At 35.3% G+C, this 20,833-nt stretch overlaps 1 protein-coding gene across 4 annotated transcripts in view; it reads left to right on the top strand.

The window, feature by feature from the left end:
• The window catches only part of rps6ka3b (ribosomal protein S6 kinase, polypeptide 3b), a 48,162-nt gene that overhangs the window by 2,313 nt on the left and 25,016 nt on the right, over positions 1-20,833 (top strand). For 3 of the 4 annotated variants that reach the window (XM_016278853.1, XM_016278854.1, XM_016278852.1), the window contains one exon: positions 2,594-2,653. In XM_016278853.1, coding sequence (XP_016134339.1) covers positions 2,594-2,653 — 60 coding nt within the window. Of the gene's footprint in view, positions 1-2,593; positions 2,654-12,905; positions 12,998-20,833 lie in introns of those variants that run through there. The other variant, XM_016278856.1, reaches the window with a different exon arrangement.

Raw genomic sequence — 20,833 nt, 5'->3', positions numbered from 1 at the left:
GTAGAGTAGCACTTGTTGTTTGTCATTTCTCCGATCACAAATGCAGACAGAGTTTTATGTTTACGCGGCGCGATGCAATGCAACGCGTAAAAAGACAGTATAAGTCATTATAATCAGTAGTTATGTCCCCACTGGATGCAACAAATGCCTCGTTTGTAATGGGTTTTAATGTCTCGTCGCTCTGGCCGGACACGGCATCAACCGTATGTGAGGGGCATAACATTTCCGTCTCACACTTGAGGTATTCGCCCAATCACAACGCACTGGATAACTGGCCAATCAGAGCACACCTCGCTTTTTCAGACCGATGAGCTTTGTAAAAAATAAGCGCATTTCAAAAAGGCGGGGCATAGAGGAGAAACAATACAGTATGTGGAAAATAATGTTTTTTTTACTTTAAACCGCATAAACACATTTCATTACACCAAATACACAAAATAATGTTCTTTTTAGCAGCATCATATGACCCCTTTAAGTGAACTCTCTTTTCAAGGGGCAACATTTTCCCACTACAATTAATTTTTATGGACATTTTTACTTCTTAAGACGTAATGTGTAAAATGCTTTTATTGAATCAATTAATTGAGAAACAGTCACTTGAATGTGTAAACCCATTATGAGACATAACTAGAATAGAATACAATACAATATATCAAATGTTAGATAATACATTTAAAATCTGAGGAATTTTAAACAGAATTTTTTTTCTGTGGCTAAAAGTACATTGGAATTATTTAAACATTAACTTATATAGTCATGAATCCACATCACTTTACCATGACTAAGTTTGCTCTGTAAGACTGGGTTTGATCAGTTTCATCACTGAAAATTTCCTAAAAATTCAATACCCCTTAATCTGTGACTTTTCCCACACTGATTTGCAAAGGATAACTATTCTGTGAAATCAACAACATACATGCAAATTACTGCTGGCTTATTCAGTAGGTTAGAAAAACTCATATTCAGTCCAGCCTTCTCTGTCATTTACTCTGGAATAGCACAATATTCAGAATTTACTGCTACAACCCCATTGATCCACATGTAATAAAGTCTGCCATAAAGCTGCCGAGATTGTATTGTGAAAGAGATGGAGAGAAAAGAGAGGCAGGTAACACAGTGTTCCCTTCCACGCAGCAGATGATCAAGGGCCATCCGTCAGTTTCACTCCCGTGTGGTGACAGATCGGCCCATCTGAGTCGCCACCCTGACTAATTAACCCTAAACAGTCAATGACAGCATGTAGGCCCAGTCTAACGAGACGTTCCACCACTGTCATTTGGTGCAGAGGAGCAGACGTTTATACTGGCACGAGTGTGTGTCTGCTGTAGTAATCAAGGTTTTGTATCGCACTTCAAAACTGATCCACACTGCGATTGTTCTGTTCAGTGTAGTCTCAGCCTCAGACGGACAGCCTACAGACCGCCCACAGTCAGTTCGATGACCGTCTGATGATTCATATTTTATACAAAACTGAAAAGCACTTGTGAAATTCACAAGCTCCAATCAGATTGTCTGACAGCAGCAGAACATCGGGTAGTGTTGGGAAACCGGGTATTATGAATATTTGCCAAAGTTGGTCAGGTTAGGGATGCATGATGTATCATACTTGTTATCGACTGATTTTACAGATTTTTCGATTTATCGGCAACGGTTATATTGAAAATGGGATATTTAAATGTTTATGGTCAATTCCACCATTTTTACATATTGATCATCTTTACTGTGAAGCCTATTTTCCACCATATCAAAAAAAAAAATTATTATAAACATTTTTATTATTATATATGAAGTGATTATAAATGTTAAAATTATGGCATTGTAAAATGTGGCTTTTTATGTCATAATTATGATTTACCAAAAGATGACTTTTCTTGTGTGGTGGAAATGGTCTTCCATATTCATTACTCAGAGTTAATCTTTAAAACCCATACTTATTTTTATAACACTGTTATGTAATCTTTAGCAAATCTCTAAATTAATATCTATTTTCATACTGAACATTATAATGTTGTGATGCCTAAATTCACTTTTAATTCAGCATTTTAAAAGATTGATTTGAGTGTTTTGTGAGACATTTTTAATTTATTCAGACAAAATAGTGTTCAGACAAAATTGGCCATTTATTGGGTATTGACTATAACAAGAAAATAAGGTCCAAAAATTATTTAAAAAATGATCAATTATATATTAGCGACATTAAACATTTAAAACAGTTTTATCTAAAGCATGTTTTCTGATTAGTTTTAAGTTATAAAATGAAATAGCCAGTGCTTATTACTTTTGGACAAACAGAAATTCTGATCCCAAAGTTCATAGAGATTGTTTATTCTTATATTATCTGGCACATAATAAAAATACAGAATGAACTGTGGTTGTTCTATGCTGGTCAGAGGGTCTGTTCTTGTTTAAGTTGGCAGTTCTTGGCCAGAATAAGCCAAGCTGTGAACCAGGTGTTACGCAGTTAGTCAACGGTCTGACTATGTGCTACTGTGTTCGATGCCGTTCAGACCTTTAACACATTATATTGTGTTTTCTATTCGCAATGGTTCATGAGACACTGATTTTCCATATTCACTTTTCTCTCACATGACAGACGGAGCCTCATCGCGTCTTGGAGGACTCGACGGGAGAAGATGAAAATCTACCATGTCAAGTTAGTGTCATGCCTCCCCCCGCTCCTACACTCGTCTTACATCTCTCTCTCTCTTCTCAGTCTTCTCAAGCTCTTTCTTCTTTTTTATCCCTGTCCATCTCGTTTTTTCGTGCTACGTCCCCTCGTGGGCTTTGATCTCCTTATATTATGGCTGTTCAGTGTTTTGTAACACTTGACATTTGTCAAGGAGCTTCTTTTCAAGGATGCAGCATAGAGAAGTGGCTCTTTTGAGATGGTGGTCTGAAATGCCCCTCCATGTGCATCTGTAAGGCGAGCTGGTGATAAATGGTAGCTATTGATCATGTGTTCCCCATAGACAGCAATTGTATCGATTTATCCTCTGATTACCGTGTGATGGCAAAGCTGGAAATCCGGCTTGTTACATGAGCACCCTTACAGTCACACTGAGCGGCACTGTACCATACTCATTGTATGGGGGCCCAGCATTCCTGTGCCCCTGCTGAAAAGATACCAGCCTAGACAACAAAGTGCTCATTGTTTTTGTTTGTGGGAGCATTTCTGTTTAAGCCGTAATGGTTGCTCTTGTTCAGGAAGGATTTTTCCTACACTCAGATGCCATTAATGAGTTTCCGTAATGCGCATGTAACAAGTCCATTATGACATCATGCAGTCTGACCTCATACAGGAAACGGCAAAGACTTTTTAGGTCTCCTCTCCCACTAAAACACTCCCCCGTCTTCCTCCCTAGCTGGTGCTGAGAAGCATTGATTTTTTAAATGCAGGGCAGATGGATCTATGGACCTTGTTTGCAAGGAAACCTGGGCCATCAAAAACATTCTCTAGAATATATGCTTTTCTCTCTGAATGTCCCCGCACATAAGAACACACTCAAATTTATAAAGTGTCTGAAAGCCGCAAATGTTACATGATTGATGTGGGTTAGATGTGTACTGTTTCTTTTCTCGCTCCTTTTGTATCCACACTGGTGTTGGCCTTGTATTGGAGAATCTCATGAAAACACTTCAGACATATTCTACATAATCAAAATAAGAAAATTAGACATTTTATAACAATTAAGCATATTTTTTCTCTAAATTCATGTTGCCATAATTTGTCTAGTTTTTGTTTTTTAATTTTTATCACTTTCAGTGGTGACTGTCATAAAACTATCATTACTGTAATACTGTAATTTAAATATTTTTTACTGTAATACATTATATATTCAGGCTTTCTCCACAGGGTTTCCGCAGGGTCTTAAAAAGTCTTACATTTAGTTGTATCAAATTTAAGGCCTTAAAAAGTCTTAAATTGTACACGAAAGTCTTAATTATGATTTCAAGAGGTCACGAGCGCTGCAGATTCAAAGTGCAGTGCTGCTGCTTTGTGTTCTGCCGTTACCGGGGAAACAGTTATATTTCTACCAAACGCTCCACCTCCTGGCAGAGAATGAATGAGCATTTTCAATGAAACTGTTGTTTTTTTAGACCAATGCAAAAATCAACCCATGTTTTACCCTGCAAACACGCAGAGCTTTAAATGTGAACTGGTGGATCGATAAGAAGACAATGCATAATAAAAATCTAAACATAGGGGTGTGCGATATGTATGGTCTGTGATAATATCGTAATTGTTGTTTTAACAGTGTGCGATTTGATATTATGAGTATATCATGAAAAGCAAACACAAAACACACCTACAGAGTGCACGCATACATTAGGTGATGAAGTCTAGCAGGTTAGACTAGTGCCCGTGCGCATTTAGAGTGCGTTCTTTCACTGCATGAATCTGTCTATTAAAATTAGGGATGTAACAATTCAATCAACTCACGATTCGATTCGATTCACGATTATTATAATTTTTTTTTTACAAAATGAGATCTAAGACAAATTATAAATTAAATGTGTCCTTTTATTATTGCTTGGATGAAATGCTGCACATTTCTTTGTGAAATTGAAATATAACACTATAATAATATACTAATATAGCACTTGCATATTACTGCCCTTTTGTTGGTTTTGATTGCTTCTATTGTCCTCATTTGTAAATTGCTTTGGACAAAAGCGTCTGCTAAATGACCAAATTTAAATATAATGTAAATGTAAATAACAAAACTACATTGACATTTTAAAACAAGCCCCAAATCAAATAAATAAGTAACACAAATAAAATAAATATCTTCATATAAACAAAATAAGGCTTTGTCTGTGCTCTTTCCATTTAAAATTAGAGGCAACCACTGTATTTTAATCTTGATCCAAACAAATATGCTGCATACATGCTACATGAGCGTGTTTTTAAACTAAATTAGGTTGTATAATTTCGAAATCTGAAGCAAAAACAGAATGGTTTGACTTCAGTTTTGTGAAACTATAAATAAAAATATCTGCATGAAACAGCAGATGTGCTGAATGAGTCACGATTTGTTTAGCATCTCAACCGATTTGAATCGTCACATATTTGATTCGATTTTCAACAGGCTCGCAGTTAATCGTTACATCCCTAATTAAAATGCATTAAGAATTATCACATAATTTAAGATATGGGGCAGAAAATGTATATCTTTATATAATTTCATATAGTTAATATCACACGTAGAGTGCCGTTTTTTTCTCCAAAAGTAAGCATGATTACAAATGGGATATTGATTTTATACAACAGTTCAATAAACAAGTAGTTAATATTAAGAGACTTACGTTTTAGACACCATATTTTCTGTTTTTGCTCTATTTCTCCAACAAAGTTTTGTTCTTTAATGAATCAACCGTTTAAATGATTCGGTTCAAACGCAATTTTATTAACAGTGACTTGCTGCCACCTACTGGTGGTTTTAATTTCACATTTAAGGTACCTTTTCATTTTTTTAAATCATTTCAAACGTCAGTTTTCAATGTTTTATGTTTAAAATATCAAAGCATTATTTATACATTTGTAATTGCATGTTAAAGTATTTAATGTCCCTCAGAGCTGCATTAAACAGTGTGTAAATGCATCTAAATAACACTTCTAATGCAGCTTCTGTGTTTCCTCTGCATTGCAAAGATACATTTTGTTGATACTGATTTAATTTGCTTGGTAACAGCCCAAATGTAAGAATTTGACTCAAAAGATGGTGCACACTTTTAGAAAAAATGGCTTAAAGGTAAAAATGCCCATAAAAGATGTTGGAAATTATTCATTTCTATTACTGCTGTGAACTGACCACACAGAATATGAAGAATATCAAAAAATTCAGGAGTCAGCTGTCCACAGTAGTCCTTAAGATATCAGCACAATAACACACTCAGCAAAATATCGTCTAATTATCTATATCAATAAAATCCCAGAATATTATCGAGATATCATTTTTGACAATATCGCACACCCCTAATGTATGTTATTTAATTGATATAATCATTTATTGATAATAATTGTTTAAATTAACATAATATTTAATAAGTTTGACTCATCCATTTTCTTAACAATGGTTTAAAGGCTGAAATGTAAAGTTTATCATTTTATAAAACTTTGTTTTTGTGAAAACTTGTATCTGAACTGTAAATTATGCTTTTTACAGTAATTTTACAGTTTAATATGGTACTACATTGCCCTACCCCGCTCATATGGTATTCATCTTATTTGTGCAGGTCTTAAAAAAGGTCTTAAAGTCTTAAATTTGAGCTTAAAAATCCTGCAGAAACCTTGTCTGCAGATCTTAATAACAATCTTAATCCGCCCTTATACAAATTAAGGCCTTAAAAGGGTCTTAAATCAGAGCAGAAAGTCATAAAGTCATGGCATTAAATGTTGCATGGACTGCAAAAAAATTCATATCTTTCACAGTATTATTGTCTTGTTTTCCAATATGAATAACTAAACAACCTTAAATCATAAATATAATCATAAAATACAAAATGAATAAGTTAATTAATAAATTAATTAAATAATTTAGAACAAAATTAATTGAGTTTTAAGTGAGAACAAAACTCTCCAATGAGGTATCAAAATGTGCTCTATTTTATATATGTTAATTATATATCGCAGTATATAGCTTTCTAACTATTACAGTAATGAAAATTTGATTTTTTTTTTCATTATGTTAATGAGAATTTAGTGGGAGGAAATATTCCTAGTTGTCATGACAGTAAATAATGCAAAAAAATAATATATAAGTATATATATAAGCAAAATGTTTTTTATTTAAAATAATAATAAATAAATAAAAAATAAAACTATAATACATTATGGTGGGTGTATTTTGTTTGCTTGCTTTCTTGCGTGCTTGCTTATTTAGTTATTTATGCATGCATGCATTTATTCATTCATTCGTTCTTGAGCAAACTATAATTTCTTATGGTTTATTTAAAAATGAAATGCTCTACCACTATGCATTTGTCAAACAGAAGAGTACATATGACATGTCCATCAATGGTTCAGCTTTATAAATGCATGTGGGTGTGTATCTATGGGTTTTGTTTCTGTTTAGTAGACTGGTTGTTTTTATGTGCCTATGTGTGTTCACCTGGACTTGTTCCGATCCCTGTGTTTAATGGGGCGTATGAGGGTAAACAATATTTAAGTAGCGTAATGAGAGTTAATGAGTAGGAGAGTGTGTGAATGCATTAGTCATGTGCTCAGTTAAATGGTCTTAAAGCAGCTCCCTTTCTCAGAATAGCTAATAAAACGGGAAGAAAGGAGTGAAAGTGTGTGTTCGTTATATTTAGTTTGCAGTCAGCCACTTAACTTTATCTGGAAGCCATTTGAGAGTTTATTAACGGGATTATATTTAAATTCATTCTCAAAACAGATGCAAAACAGCGGATCACTCCAGTTAGCAGCTCACTGGCTCCCTCTGGTGAAAACGTACAGCTTATATTAAGGTGATTTGTTTACATTTAGAAGAAAAGCATTTAGAAGACACACTAACAGAGTGGTTAGCAAACTTTTTGATCCAACACGTACACTTATTAAACTTATTATTTCCCTGGAGTGACCCGGGATTACATGCACAGTAATGATGACTCATGGGTCTATGTAGTTCAGACTTTTTGGTTGCAAGCTGAAATGTTTATCCACTGCACCACAGGTATATGCGAAATAAACTCTACTAGAGAAGCGCGAGCTAAAAAAATGACCAACACATTTTTTACACTCAACACCACTCCATCACAGAAGAGAAGACAACTCACACTAGTGAGATTTTCCCATAATTCAACACGATTTGAAACGCCCCCTTTCTTTGCAGCTATCCCCTCATCAGGTACCTATGACTGTCTGTCGTCCTGCCAAGCACTGTGATCAGACTCTGACACTGATGTACTGTATGTGTCCAGCATCATCCATGTCTATGTGCGGGGCGTGTGTGGTGTGTGTCGCTTGTTTGTGCTAATGTTTGTCTCCAGATCTGGCAGATGGTATTTAATCTTCTCTGGCCATCTGGACTGACTTTCTCTCGCTTTCGGACACCCACTCTTGCCTCTTTTTACCTCTCTCTCGCTCTCCATCTCTGTCTTCTTCTGCAGTCATTCGTGTGAGAGCGTGCCGAGACATCATGCTGTCTTTTATCTACTCTGACTCACTCTTCCAGCATGGCCCTGCACACCTGATTCACAGAACTTGCCTGACTGTGATTAAGTAACAAACACGGCTTAAAAATGACTCAGAGAGAGCATTTTAATTTGCTGTGGAATCAGTCATTAGCTAGCACCACTATTGCTCACAGTCAAGGTTAGGGATTGGAATAATGTATTCAGTGGAAATTAATGATACATTAGATCATGCAGATTGTTCCAAAGAAGTGTGCTATTTAGGCGCACTCAAATCTATTGTCAGTTTCAAACTAAACAGCTTTTTGATGGCCAATCCGACTAATGCGCATTGACAACTTGAACCCAGTGTGAGATCTGTATGAGTAAATGTTTTGCCCCTCTTCAAAACTCCAAAATTTGAATTGAAATGACTAGATTTTGTCTGCAAAATTTCACCTATACTGTAAATGTGACCGCATCTTTAATATTTAAAGTTATTTGACAAAAAATTCCTTTAGACCAGGAACCCCTAGGGGTTTGTGAGGGAACTGCAGAGGGGTTTGTGAGTTGATGGAAAACCAATAATTTATGAAATCATTCAAATATAAAAATTTTATATAAAATTTTATTTTTAATAAAAAACATTCAAAATAAAATGGTCACAAAAGACACTTTGTTTCACTGAAATATTAACTTGAAAATCTTAGAGGATACTTCAAATATTTTAGGTCAGAGAGGTTTTGTTGACAAAAAGGTCTAGGAATACCTGCCATAAAGTGCATTTGTGGGAACATTTGTGAAATTTTGTGGGCAAAAAAGATCAGTTGTCCATTGTCAGTAGTGTAGCAATGTATGAAGCACAACTCTGCTTTTCTGACTATTTATCTAAATGTAGAATTTATATTGCTTTCATGATAGATTAGGTTTCATTAGGGAGTCTTTCGAGTGCAATGCGTACTCATGTTAATGTGAATGTTTTTACTGTGTTTGTATAGGCCTATATTTATGTAAACCTTTGGCTTTTTCAGGATTACATTTCTCTGCAGTGTTCCTTCCTGTTTCTCAACTGAAATCAGTCCATATATTTTCAGTTACAGGCCTTATGATCCTGCACCAATTGGTATAAAATACCCATAATACCCTCTTGATTGATGAAAACATGGGTCTGTTTACTGACAGATCTATTAAGAGCCGTTTACACACGATGCTGATGGCGTGACCAGGCGGTGATTCAGTCATAATCCCTCCCCATCCCATCCTCAGTCCCAGTGGCATCGTGATGGGTCACAGCTGGTGACTTACAGTCCTCTGATGCTTGAGGATCAATAGAGCTGGCTGGGAGTGATGACCCTCTCTGCCTGTTTGCTGGGTCTGTGGATCCATGTGTCCATGTGTGTAACACACACACACACAGAGGTTATACTGGGTAATGGCATTAATTCTCACTAAAGGCTTCCTGTGGATTTTTCATTGTGAAGCTCTTTCCTCTATCGTCCCACATAACCTGGACACAAAAGCGGTGTGACGGCACTCTGTATGTGTGAGAGAGTGAGAGTGGGTGTGTGTCAGAGACATGGCGTGTGACTGCGGAGCAATCTGAGACCCTCTGAATCTGTGTTGGTTAAACTCTGCTCTTTGTTCCCAGCTGAATAAGTGTGGGAGAGTTGATTCATCTTTATTCCTTTGCACAAGAGCTGCAAGGAAAGGCTCTCATTAGCACGGCAAACCCACAGCCTCAAAAGTGGGGTGGGGGATCGGTCAGGACCCGGAAAGTCTTTCTGTATCTCGGGGTGATGATGAGGGGCACTGTGCAACAAAGCCTCAGTCTGCAAGGCTTAACAGTAAGGATTTTTTCTGCTGGCACAGTTGGACAAGTAGGTTAGATTTTTAATTGCCTTTGCCACTTGACCTCATAAATTTTTTTAGCAACATATATTTATGTGAAGGGAAATATTTGTATTTTATTTATTTAATTATTTATTTTTTAGGAAGAAATGTTTACTTTTATTAATCAAGGATGAATTTAAAATGTAGCACAGTTTCATAAAAATTCCAAAATTAAGAATAATAAGAAATGTTCCTTGAGCACAAGATCAGCATATTAGAATGGTTTCTGAAGGATCATGGGACACTGAAAACTAGATTAATGGTTGCTGAAAATTCTGTTTTGTCATCACAGAAATAAACTTTGTTTTAAAGTATGATTACAATTTAAAATAACTGTTTTAATAGATTTTAATATATTTCACGATATTACTCTTTTGACTGTATTTTTGATCAAATAAATGCAGCCATGGTGAGCATAAAAGACTTGTTTCAAAAGCATTAAAAATCTTACTATTTTAAACTTTTGAACAATTGAATATATAATATAACATAATATAATTATAATATAATATATTTACATATATTAAATACATTTTAACAACACATTTGAATGCGTCAGGTAAAAATCAATTTTATGATATTGTATATAATATTATATTCATGTTTTTTATTATTTTTTATATTATTCATTATTTTTACTGCAGTAATAGCTAGACATTTTACACCTCTGATATAAAAAAAATATTGCATATGGTGTGAACATTATTTATTTATATAATCTTTTTAACACTGCAATTTAGACCACATTACATGGATGTGTTCAGACAAATGTAAAATGGCTGGAACGCACATACACTTTTGATAGCGCAATGATAGCTCCGTCAAGTGGTCTGAAACTCTCTCACATTGACTTTGATCCATTGTTCATTCATATATTTAAGCCCTGGTCTGTACTGCCAAGATGAACACATGACAGAGGAATGTGAAAAAAAAAACAAGGAAAGTAAAGTTGCAGCCAGAGAGGAAATTGAAGGCAGAGGAAGAGAAACCATTTTACGAGAGAGATTGTGGGGGGGGTTGTTGAAAAGTTATTGAGATCTAGAGAGGGGTTCCATTAATCTTGTCTCTGTTGGCTTTAATGCAAATGTCTTCTTCAGCGGCACTCACTCTGCAGTTAAAACGCCCTCCATCTCATACATCGGTGGCCCAGTGCCACAACGACAATAATTGTGAATGATTCCAGTGAGTGTTTTGATAAGACAGACACATCTGAGAAGCAGTAGGAGAGACTCACTGAGAAAATGCTGCTATTTTCTGCAGTGTGCAATCTATGCTGTGTCAGGATGAGTAAGTGCTGTCCATTGCGCTGCATTCATTGGGCATCTCAAAGGCAAACAAGGCTATCCTATTTATATGATTCAAAAGTTTTTTTTTTCTTTTGAATACTTTTTTAATGAATACTTATTCAGCAAGGACAAGTTAAATTGTTTGTTGTTAATTTGAACTTTCTATTAATCAAAGAATCCTGAAAATTTCAGCAAAAATATGAAGCAGCAAAACTGTTTTCAACATTGATAATAATAATAAATGTTTCTTGAGCACTCAGCATATTAGAATGATTTCTGAAGGATCATGTGACACTGAAGACTGGAGTAATGACTGCTAAAAATTCAGCTTTGCATCACTGGAATAAATTACATTTTAAAATATATTAGTATTAGTAATTAGTAATAGTTATATTAAATAAAAATAATATTTCACAATATTACTGTTATAATATATATTATTATAAAATATAGCTGATATATAATTTGTTTTAAAGAAATCATAAACATGATTATTATTAGTGTTGTTGTTATTATTTGTTTTAATTATTGCCTTTTTAAATGGGCCTTTGTATGTATTTTATTTTTATTAACTTCTTAAAAACATTCTTATATAAAAATATTGCAGAATGTCCAATATTCATGGGTGGTACATTTTTCTCCATTGGAGTGTGACAAAAAACATTAATTTTAGACCCTGGTCTCACATCATTCTGTCTTTCGATCAATAAACTCTTCAGATTCTGTGTCCAGCTTCATTCAGCACTAAGTGCTCTGTGCTGTTTATCGTTCTCTAACTTAAAAAAACAGAATAGTTGATGTCGCATTTCCCTCTGAGACAAGAAGGAGACAGGGACGATGTTTTTTCCACATCTGAAGCCGTGTTGGGAGGCAGTCTTGGCGCAGTTCCACGCGTGAGAGGAGGATTTTACATGCCTGGGAGGTCAGGATCTGAAGGTGATGTAATGTCCTCGTCAGGGTGCCGCACTTCCTGAGAGCTTTCCAAGAACAGGGGGCCGATGGGAGGGTTCCTGCTCTGTCATTCAGCACAGGAAGTTGGATGAAGCAGATGAAAAAATAAACACCCAACTTTGAACTTGATCCGGTTCCACGTGACCTGGTTCAGACCAGGATGATCTGACGTAGACTGAATCTCAGCTGGAGAAGATCGGCTATTTAAGATCTAAAAACTTTCCCTCAACGTCTCACTCATTTTAAATGTTCTTTGAGATGTTAAGAGCACATTTCCAGCATCTCTTGGGTTAAAAGGGCCCCACACCTTAAAATATTAGCGATGATCCTGATCCTAAGCATTATTTAACTGTGGAGGATGTGCGACAGACCAAGCGACAGGAAACTGAGACTCTCTTTGCATGAGTGTACACACTCATATACAGCACTACTTGTATGTTCGTGGCTGATATATTAGGGATGCTCTCTTTGGACAGATGTGCCTCTTCCTGAGCAGGTGTTGCCTAGGAAACCAGGGCAGGACATGGTCTAATCTCAGCACTGACCTGCAGCTGTAGGCCCTTCCTGAGCAGGCGTTTCCTTTTATGTCTTTTGTGTACATGTATGACTGCACCACAGTCGGACCGCCTAAGTGACCACTCCTGCCACGCTGGACGAGGGTTCCGGATTAACCGTCCACAGCGTGAAGTGACTGACATGCGGACAGGACCATGCTGAAAATGTTTCCCTTGCGGATCAGGCAGAGAAACACACGGGTAGGAGCCCTTTGGTATAGTCAGTTTGAAATATTAGACAGATTAAAGCTAGTAATTGTAGTATTTCTGTGACTATTGCAGCATGTCCAGCTCACATATGCTTTCTGAAGGTTAAGCGGATCTGATATAAACCGTTAGCTGTGTTACCTTACTTATAAGGGGGAGACGTTTCATAAATTTTTTTTATAGGTCAAGGGAAGAGGGCATAATGATGTATTAAGGATGTAGTGTGTAGTTTGTGTCTTTATGGGGTTTCTTTGCTCATTGGCATTTTGAGCAGGAAGAACCACGTCAAACGTTCATTTTTCAGAAGTCTAGAGCATGAAATAGTTACAAATCTCCCTCAGCTCTCCACTGTTTTGTCATAGGCCACACTTTCTCATAATTCTGTTTCAGATTTTGTGTTGTGCATGTGTTCTTTTGTTGCGTCTTACTCTAATGAGTGAATGCTTTGTGCCCTAGAGACTGAATGTTCGGCACGGTCTGAACTATTGCAATTAGTGGACCTGGCTCCAGAAAAGGGCCCCAGAGAAACAAAATGAATAGGGACATTGACAATGACTCTGTGTAGATGAGGATATGTGTGTTTGTGGTTGAGACCTTGTTTTTTGTGTTTGAATGTTACACAGTTGCTTAGATGAAATCTGTCAAGAACACATCTGGCTCTTATTTCACCCTAAAATCTGAAGAAAATATAATTTATTTATTTAATTAATTTAAATGTAATGCATTATTATACTGTTACTGTTTATGTACATTTTAATTCATAATACATTTTTTATGATAATTTAAAAATAATTATAAATCTGGACATAATTTAAAGTTATTTTATGCAACTTAATGTTAAAAATATATTAGTATACACTACCGTTCAAACATTTGGGATCAATAAGATTTTTTTCATGATTTTAAAACAAGTATTAATGTGTAATATTATGAAATTTTATTACAATTTAAAATAGCTCTTTTCCATTTTAATATATTTTAAAATGTAATTCATTTCTGTGAGGTCAACGCTGAATTTTCAGCATCATTACTCCAGTCACATGATTCTTCAGAAATCATTCTAATAGGCTGATTGGTGCTCAAGATACATTTCTTATTATTATCAATGTTGAAAATGGTAAATTTTTGCTTAATATTTTTGTGAAAACTGTCATGCATAATATTCTTTTACTGTCACTTTTGATCAATTTAATTTAAAAAAAGTCTTACTGACCCCAAACTTTTGAACTGTAGTGTATGTAGAAGTTGCAAATAAAAGTATTGTTTGCTGTATGTTCATTAAAGCTAATGCATTAGCTAATTGAACTTTTTTTGTGAAGTATTTCCCTTTTGCCTAAAAAAAATGCAATGCTAGGAATGTTAAGATTTGCATTGTGACATCATTTTTATGATAGGCTTCACTTGCTGTATGCAAAATATTCTCGTTTGGTTTTGGGGTAAATGTGATCCAGATGTGTTTTTGGCGTGTTTGATTCAAAACCTGGTAGACTGTCAGTTTGGTGTTATGTGTTGGTCTGGTCTTTCTGACGTCTGTAAAAATCAAATGAATCAGACTGACATTTTGATTTCTCTGTATTGGCTAGGAGGACCAAGCTTTCATTTCTTTCTTTCTTTGCATTTTTGTCTTTTCTTTTCATCTCTTTTATGTTTTCTTCGCTCTCCGGGCATTTCGAGTTCACAGGCAGCACAGAAATTGTCAGGAAGTTAAGATTGTGGAGTTGGACACAAAGGGAGACACAGAGGAAACACTTTAAAAAATATATATAACCCAGTTCGAATACAGTCGGCATTATTGTGACTTGCAAACCACCCAGAGGAGCCTAGAAACCAGATAATCAGGTTTTTGTTTTTGACTTGTCATGGCTCAATTCAAACCTCTGACCTTAAGTACCACAGAAACCCAGAATACATGCTCTGGTTTTTGTGGGGTCTTTGCCTAGTTGTCTTCAGACATCTTTTTGAATTAGTCATTCAGCTTTCTGTTTCTGTCAGTTAAAATATACAGAAAGTTCAGTGCTGTGGGCCAAAGCTTTGAGTCGGACCGCATTGAGAAGACTAGGTCACTTATAATTGATTAGTTATATTGATCTTCCTATCCACCCTCGGAAATGTATGAATAAATTATGCCTCCATCTCTCTTCCATTTGCTTCATGTAGAAATCTTTTTTGTCGCTTAAAAATGCACACACTTCATTTTTCTTAAGAATGTGGATTGATATTGGATATGTTATTGAAATAATCTGTTTTAATCGGTTATGATGTCACTTGAAGATAATTCTTTTCTTTTTTATTTTAGAATATTTGTTTTTTTTAGCCCCTTAAATATTAATATTATATAAATTTATAAATCATTTTTATTTATTTATTTTAGCCTTTTAAATTTTAATATGATTAATATTCTTTATTAATACATATTATTTAATCTTTTATTTTGTATTTTTTTATTTTAGAATATTTTATATTTTTTGTTAGCTTTTTGCCAATTTGATTAAGAATAGTGAAAGAAGAAGAACAAGAAATGAATGAATGCAAATTAAATCAGGAAATTCTGCAAGCTTTATTCAAACTTCTGTCGCCCACATGAGAGCCACAGTTTATTTAGTTTAATTATCTCTATACTGTCATGTTGTGCTTTATTTGTGTGCTTATATTGATCTTCTCTGAGTTTCCACAATGCACCTGTCTCTGAAGTCTTTGAGTTTTAAGAGTTTTACCATCTCATGAATAGTTAGATTTTTCTGTTCTTGAATGGAGTGTCAGACTCTCACTTGTCATTCACTACTAGTGACCTTGAAATTCATCAGTACAATGAGAGAAACTGGATCCTCAGAGATCTCACAGCTGCTCTCTGAGGTCAGAAAACTGCTCCGTTGAGTTGCATAACCCATTGCTCTCACGCAAAACCCAAACCCAGAGCACTGTCCAAATCAGACAGAGTTCGGCTTCTGTTTATTAGCACCTGACTTATCGTAATAGGAAACTCTCCTCGTACCATGATAATGTGCTCTTTTCAAAGCTGTTGGTTGAACTTGTGTCATCTGAGTGGAAAATGGTGAGTGTGTTTATGGGGCATAGAGTTTGCCTTTCTGACTTCAAGGGTCTCAGAGCCGGGCCAGCCGAGCTGTTAATTGTGTTGCGCAAGCGGCTTTAGTGAAACTGACTCCCAGAATTCCATACATGCAGCTGACAGGATCTACAAGCATGGAGAGGTGGAAAATAGATTGGATGTTCCTCTTTGGCGATGCCTATAAGCCTGTATTGTCCCTCAGTAATGTCCTCTTGGGTAATCAATGGTGTAAAAAGGAAACTGGGTTTGTAAAGTAGTTATGCACTGATATTTTGGTCAGGCTGATTATTCAGACAATATTTGACCAGTTTCCCCCATGTGTTGGTTTCAAAATGTACCAACCTTGCAGATGGATAATACTCATTTTCTGTTTTCAAGTGAATTGAGTTATTGTAGTTGTGTAAAATAAATGTTTGTTTAACTTTTATCAATATTTTAGATGTTTTGTTTCTGCTGGCCCAAATTTTACTTGGCCTGCCAACATTTTTTATGGAGCCACTGGACCCCCAAAATATATATTTTGCTTTTAAATGTTTTTTTTTTACTTCACATTTCTTCACTTTTTTTCTTTGCTTTTTTCCTTTACAAAAAGAACAATTGCAGCAAGCAAAATTCATAAACACAAAACAATGGAACATGATGCAAAACTATGTTTTTTAAAGTAATTTTTGGCAAAACCCTCATCCATGTTAGTCAGATACATAACACATAATTTAAAGTTATTTTATGCAACTTAATGTTAAAAATATATTAGTATACACTACCGTTCAAACATTTGGGATCAATAAGATTTTTTTCATGATTTTAAAACAAGTATTAATGTGTAATATTATGAAATTTTATTACAATTTAAAATAGCTCTTTTCCATTTTAATATATTTTAAAATGTAATTCATTTCTGTGAGGTCAACGCTGAATTTTCAGCATCATTACTCCAGTCACATGATTCTTCAGAAATCATTCTAATAGGCTGATTGGTGCTCAAGATACATTTCTTATTATTATCAATGTTGAAAATGGTAAATTTTTGCTTAATATTTTTGTGAAAACTGTCATGCATAATATTCTTTTACTGTCACTTTTGATCAATTTAATTTAAAAAAAGTCTTACTGACCCCAAACTTTTGAACTGTAGTGTATGTAGAAGTTGCAAATAAAAGTATTGTTTGCTGTATGTTCATTAAAGCTAATGCATTAGCTAATTGAACTTTTTTTGTGAAGTATTTCCCTTTTGCCTAAAAAAAATGCAATGCTAGGAATGTTAAGATTTGCATTGTGACATCATTTTTATGATAGGCTTCACTTGCTGTATGCAAAATATTCTCGTTTGGTTTTGGGGTAAATGTGATCCAGATGTGTTTTTGGCGTGTTTGATTCAAAACCTGGTAGACTGTCAGTTTGGTGTTATGTGTTGGTCTGGTCTTTCTGACGTCTGTAAAAATCAAATGAATCAGACTGACATTTTGATTTCTCTGTATTGGCTAGGAGGACCAAGCTTTCATTTCTTTCTTTCTTTGCATTTTTGTCTTTTCTTTTCATCTCTTTTATGTTTTCTTTGCTCTCTGGGCATTTCGAGTTCACAGGGAGCACAGAAATTGTCAGGAAGTTGAGATTGTGGAGTTGGACACAAAGGACAGAGAAAACATTAAAATATATATATATAACCCAGTTTGAATACAGTCGGCATTCTTGTGACTTGCAAACCTCCCAAAGGAGGCTGGAAACCAGATAATCAGGTTTTTGTTTTTGACTTGTCATGGCTCAATTCAAACCTCTGACCTTAAGTACCACAGAAACCCAGAATACATGCTCTGGTTTTTGTGGGGTCTTTGCCTAGTTGTCTTCAGACATCTTTTTGAATTAGTCATTCAGCTTTCTGTTTCTGTCAGTTAAAATATACAGAAAGTTCAGTGCTGTGGGCCAAAGCTTTGAGTCGGACCGCATTGAGAAGACTAGGTCACTTATAATTGATTAGTTATATTGATCTTCCTATCCACCCTCGGAAATGTATGAATAAATTATGCCTCCATCTCTCTTCCATTTGCTTCATGTAGAAATCTTTTTTGTCGCTTAAAAATGCACACACTTCATTTTTCTTAAGAATGTGGATTGATATTGGATATGTTATTGAAATAATCTGTTTTAATCGGTTATGATGTCACTTGAAGATAATTCTTTTCTTTTTTATTTTAGAATATTTGTTTTTTTTAGCCCCTTAAATATTAATATTATATAAATTTATAAATCATTTTTATTTATTTATTTTAGCCTTTTAAATTTTAATATGATTAATATTCTTTATTAATACATATTATTTAATCTTTTATTTTGTATTTTTTTATTTTAGAATATTTTATATTTTTTGTTAGCTTTTTGCCAATTTGATTAAGAATAGTGAAAGAAGAAGAACAAGAAATGAATGAATGCAAATTAAATCAGGAAATTCTGCAAGCTTTATTCAAACTTCTGTCGCCCACATGAGAGCCACAGTTTATTTAGTTTAATTATCTCTATACTGTCATGTTGTGCTTTATTTGTGTGCTTATATTGATCTTCTCTGAGTTTCCACAATGCACCTGTCTCTGAAGTCTTTGAGTTTTAAGAGTTTTACCATCTCATGAATAGTTAGATTTTTCTGTTCTTGAATGGAGTGTCAGACTCTCACTTGTCATTCACTACTAGTGACCTTGAAATTCATCAGTACAATGAGAGAAACTGGATCCTCAGAGATCTCACAGCTGCTCTCTGAGGTCAGAAAACTGCTCCGTTGAGTTGCATAACCCATTGCTCTCACGCAAAACCCAAACCCAGAGCACTGTCCAAATCAGACAGAGTTCGGCTTCTGTTTATTAGCACCTGACTTATCGTAATAGGAAACTCTCCTCGTACCATGATAATGTGCTCTTTTCAAAGCTGTTGGTTGAGCTTGTGTCATCTGAGTGGAAAATGGTGAGTGTGTTTATGGGGCATAGAGTTTGCCTTTCTGACTTCAAGGGTCTCAGAGCCGGGCCAGCCGAGCTGTTAATTGTGTTGCGCAAGCGGCTTTAGTGAAACTGACTCCCAGAATTCCATACATGCAGCTGACAGGATCTACAAGCATGGAGAGGTGGAAAATAGATTGGATGTTCCTCTTTGGCGATGCCTATAAGCCTGTATTGTCCCTCAGTAATGTCCTCTTGGGTAATCAATGGTGTAAAAAGGAAACTGGGTTTGTAAAGTAGTTATGCACTGATATTTTGGTCAGGCTGATTATTCAGACAATATTTGACCAGTTTCCCCCATGTGTTGGTTTCAAAATGTACCAACCTTGCAGATGGATAATACTCATTTTCTGTTTTCAAGTGAATTGAGTTATTGTAGTTGTGTAAAATAAATGTTTGTTTAACTTTTATCAATATTTTAGATGTTTTGTTTCTGCTGGCCCAAATTTTACTTGGCCTGCCAACATTTTTTATGGAGCCACTGGACCCCCAAAATATATATTTTGCTTTTAAATGTTTTTTTTGTACTTCACATTTCTTCACTTTTTTTCTTTGTTTTTTTCCTTTACAAAAAGAACAATTGCAGCAAGCAAAATTCATAAACACAAAACAATGGAACATGATGCAAAACTATGTTTTTTAAAGTAATTTTTGGCAAAACCCTCATCCATGTTAGTCAGATACATAACACACACACACACACTATTTATTATTTATCATTTATGGGTCACAGTGGTCTCTAGTTATCAACACTGATTACTTTTGTAAGGCAGTTGTAGGGTTTTGTAAGTGTTTGTGGAGTTAATTGAAAGTTCACTGTGTGTTCTGCACACCTATAGACTGTTTGAAGGCAGTAGTTCTTGCTATGCACCACTCGACTGTACACAACAGGTGTTGTTAATCTCAGCTGTAGCCCGACATCCTGAAACAAGGCTGAGCGTGTGTGTATGTGTCTCTGTGTGACTGGTCAGCTGTGAAAGTGTGTGGGGATCTCCAGGACTCTGTACTGGAGGGATTGGCGGGTTCTCGGGAGGGGAATCTCCCAGTTTGGCTTTAACACTCCCTGCTTTAGGACTGGGCTTCCCGCCTTAGTGAATCAGTGATTGTCATCCAGGCACTCACTCCTTACAACTTCTTGCATATCCTGGCACACACACTCACTCATTTGGACCGTGTTCCTCCAGACCAGAGGCAGAAGTAGGGCAGTAGCGGTATGGCAGCTTCTAAGCCCTGGACGCTTGTTTTCGGTGAAGCAGTGATCTGCATGCTGCAATGTAGGCTGAAGGCTCTACGGAGGCTGTTTCAGAGACAGCCTGAAAGATTCCCCTGCAGAACGGTGAGTACTGTACTCTGGACAGTGATCAAGTTTCCGCTTGGCTCCAAAGCTGACGTGTACCTCCGGAAGGCATTTATTAGACACTCACTTACAGGTTACTATGGAAAACATACTTTATTATTATATATTAAATTATATCTTATTACTTTTAAGTTTATGTAAATGTATTAATGTGAGTTTGTAGGTGTTTTTTCACTTAGCTTTATTTTGTAGGCATCTTGTAAAAATTAATAAATATGATCATTAAGATTCAATGTGTATATATAGTTTTGAAATCTTATTTATGGTTTTTAAATATATAATTATTATATATAATGTTTATCTTTATATATATATATATATATATATATATATATATATATATATATATATACAGTGGGGAAAAAAAGTATTTAGTCAGCCACCAATTGTGCAAGTTCTCCCACTTAAAAAGATGAGAGAGGCCT

This window comes from Sinocyclocheilus grahami, unplaced genomic scaffold (genome assembly GCF_001515645.1).
Source record: "Sinocyclocheilus grahami isolate Dianchi unplaced genomic scaffold, SAMN03320097.WGS_v1.1 scaffold126.1, whole genome shotgun sequence".
NCBI lineage: Eukaryota > Metazoa > Chordata > Actinopteri > Cypriniformes > Cyprinidae > Sinocyclocheilus > Sinocyclocheilus grahami.
The sequence above is the reverse complement of the archived record's forward strand: the minus strand, read 5'-3'. Positions and strand labels throughout refer to the sequence as shown.